This window comes from Propithecus coquereli, unplaced genomic scaffold, assembly GCF_000956105.1.
Source record: "Propithecus coquereli isolate 6110/MARCELLA unplaced genomic scaffold, Pcoq_1.0 Scaffold508, whole genome shotgun sequence".
In the NCBI taxonomy this organism is placed as follows: domain Eukaryota; kingdom Metazoa; phylum Chordata; class Mammalia; order Primates; family Indriidae; genus Propithecus; species Propithecus coquereli.
The window spans coordinates 1,189,064-1,191,772 of record NW_012150930.1 but is presented as its reverse complement, the minus strand read 5'-3'; the positions used below and the strand labels follow the sequence as shown (position 1 = coordinate 1,191,772).

General features: G+C 35.4%; 1 protein-coding gene across 1 annotated transcript in view; it reads left to right on the top strand.

Moving 5' to 3' along the window:
* PEX1 (peroxisomal biogenesis factor 1) overlaps positions 1–2,709 on the top strand; it is a 43,589-nt gene that overhangs the window by 23,143 nt on the left and 17,737 nt on the right. Inside the window, exons 11-13 of the mRNA XM_012656554.1 lie at positions 425–579; positions 1,540–1,729; positions 1,947–2,113. Of these exons, the coding sequence (XP_012512008.1) occupies positions 425–579; positions 1,540–1,729; positions 1,947–2,113 (512 nt within the window). The remainder of the gene's footprint in view (positions 1–424; positions 580–1,539; positions 1,730–1,946; positions 2,114–2,709) is intronic.

Here is a 2,709-nt window from a genome sequence, read left to right as displayed (position 1 = left end):
TCAGCCTAGCTCACAGCAACCTCTAACTCCTGGGCTCAAGCAATCCTTCTGCCTCAGCCTCCCGAGTAGCTGGGATTACAGGCATGCGCCACCATGCCCAGCTAATTTTTTCTATATATTTTTAGTTGTCTGATTAATTTCTTTCTATTTTTGGTAGAGATGGGGTCTCGCTCTTGTCTAGACTGGTTTCGAACTCCTGAGCTCAAACAATCCGCCTGCCTTGGCCTCCCAGAGAGCTAGGATTACAGGCATGAGCCACTGCGTCTGGCCGATGGATTAATTTTTTAAAGGCACGAAGGAGCTATATGATACATACTCCACCCTAAAGCTCAATGTTAGGGTATCATTATTTTTAATGAATGTATAATTTTAAAATTTCATGTTTCTTTTTCATGAGCTTTTACATGATATTGCTTAATTCTAGCTTTAAACGATATGATGAAAGAGTTTATTTCCATGGGAAGTTTGGTTGCACTGATTGCCACAAGTCAGTCTCAACATTCTCTACATCCTTTACTTGTTTCTGCTCAAGGAATTCACATATTTCAGTGTGTCCAACATATTCAACCTCCTAATCAGGTAATATATTACTTATAAAGAGTATCGAAATATGTCCCTTTTATAGAAATTATTTGTTTATTTTATTAATGATTTATGGCTTTAAACTTATGCTTCTTTTAATGATCTTAAGGATATTTAAAAGTTAACATCTGGTACATATTGTGCTAGAGGCACGAATTATAATTTACAACTAGCTGAAATGTTAGTATGTACTCTCCAAGGAAATTACTTTTTTGAAAACAGTATTTCTTCTGAATGAGAAAAAGCAGTGAGAAATACAGATAGATGTGTTTTAAAAATTTGATTACACATTTTTTTCCACCAGCACATATGGCCCTTAGTCCCCTTGGGAGACTCATGCTCATGAGGGTTTTTGTGGCAGTAAGCTGAAAGAAGTATGTTCAGGCATATTTAAAATTCTTGTTTAAAATTCTCACCTAGCATCTACCCTAAATATTCAGACCCTGTGCCAATTAACTTATTGAAGAACAAAGGTAATATACCTATTATTAAATATAACAGAACGATAGTGATGTTGGTCATTGAATATGTTTTTAGAAATAAGTTTTATATGAGCCAAAAAAACTGCTCTTAAAGAAACCATATATCACTAGAAATGCTTCTTATTGGAGAAAGAAATAGCAATCATTTATCAGTGTGATTTTTTTTTACAACTTTATTGAGATATAATTGAAATACACCAAACTCACATTATTTAAAGTGTACAATTTGATCAGTTTTAACATATGTCTATACCATGAAACCATCGCCACAGTTAAGGTAACAAACATTTCTATCGCTCTCAGCAGTTTCCTAGCACCCTTTCGCAATCCATCCCTCCCCCGTTCCATCACCAGGCAATCACCAGTCTGCCTTGTGTCGCAATAGATTATGTCAACTTGATTCTTCTCCAAATATATGTACTAAAATGTACAATTGTATAAAATCAGAAATTAGAATTTTGTGTTTTTTCTTTAGGAGCAAAGATACGAAATTCTGCATAATGTAATAAAAAATAAACTGGACTGTGATATAAACAAATTCACTGATCTTGACCTGCAGCATGTAGCTAAAGAAACTGAAGGCTTTGTGGCTAGAGATTTTACAGTGCTTGTGGATCGAGCTATACATTCTTGTCTCTCTCATCAGAGTATATCCGTCAGGGAAGGTATGTTTTACTATTAAAAACTGAACTTGAAATCTGCTTTTTATTGTGGAGAAATGTAATTGTAGTAAGGCAAGAATTAAATACATTCCATTGTAGTATTTGAATAAGTAGTTATTTGAGTCCAAAATTAGCATTTTTAGCTAAGACGATGGCATATTTTGAAAATTCATATATTAAAATATGACTACCAAAAGAAGTTTTGTTTATTTTTAAACAGAATTAGTTTTAACAACATTGGATTTCCAAAAGGCTCTTCAAGGATTTACTCCTGCATCTCTGCGAAATGTCAACCTGCATAAACCTAGAGACCTGGGCTGGGATAAGGTTGGTGGGTTACATGAAGTTCGGCAGATACTTGTGGATACTATCCAGTTACCAGCCAAGGTACTTTTTAAAAAAAAGCAAATGCTTAACTCCCAGAAGAACCACCGGATCATTGGCTTTGGCTTTATGTGTTTGCTTGCCCAGTCTCATTTTGATTCAACAAATATTTCCTGAGTTGCCAAATAAATGTCCAGCATTATTTTACGTACTTTAGCAGATTGTAAAAATATTTGATATACTCCTTGCCCATAAGAAATATATAATGGAAAGCTGGGGTGATAGTTACAGTAAATACATTTTGATGTGAATTTTATATTCTGTTTTGCTTGAATCATTCAAATTGTACTAAAGCAAGATGAACCATCTGCCATGATTTAAACAGAAATATCTAGGAATAAGCTACGAGGTGGACAAGTCATCTAGGTCCACAGGACTGGTGGATTAAGCTAGATTTCCAGACTCTTGGTGTTAGTCCTCATAAGGCAGAGTTGGCAGGCAGCATAGAACAGGCAAATGGCAGGATAAAGGGGGCAGATGTAGATTGTTCCTCAGAAGATCAGATGGCAGAGTCTAGGAGGTAGTGTGTTTTGAGTCACAGATCTGAGAGGCAAGGATCATTGCATGAGATCAGAGACTCATGCAAATAGGTAAAAAAA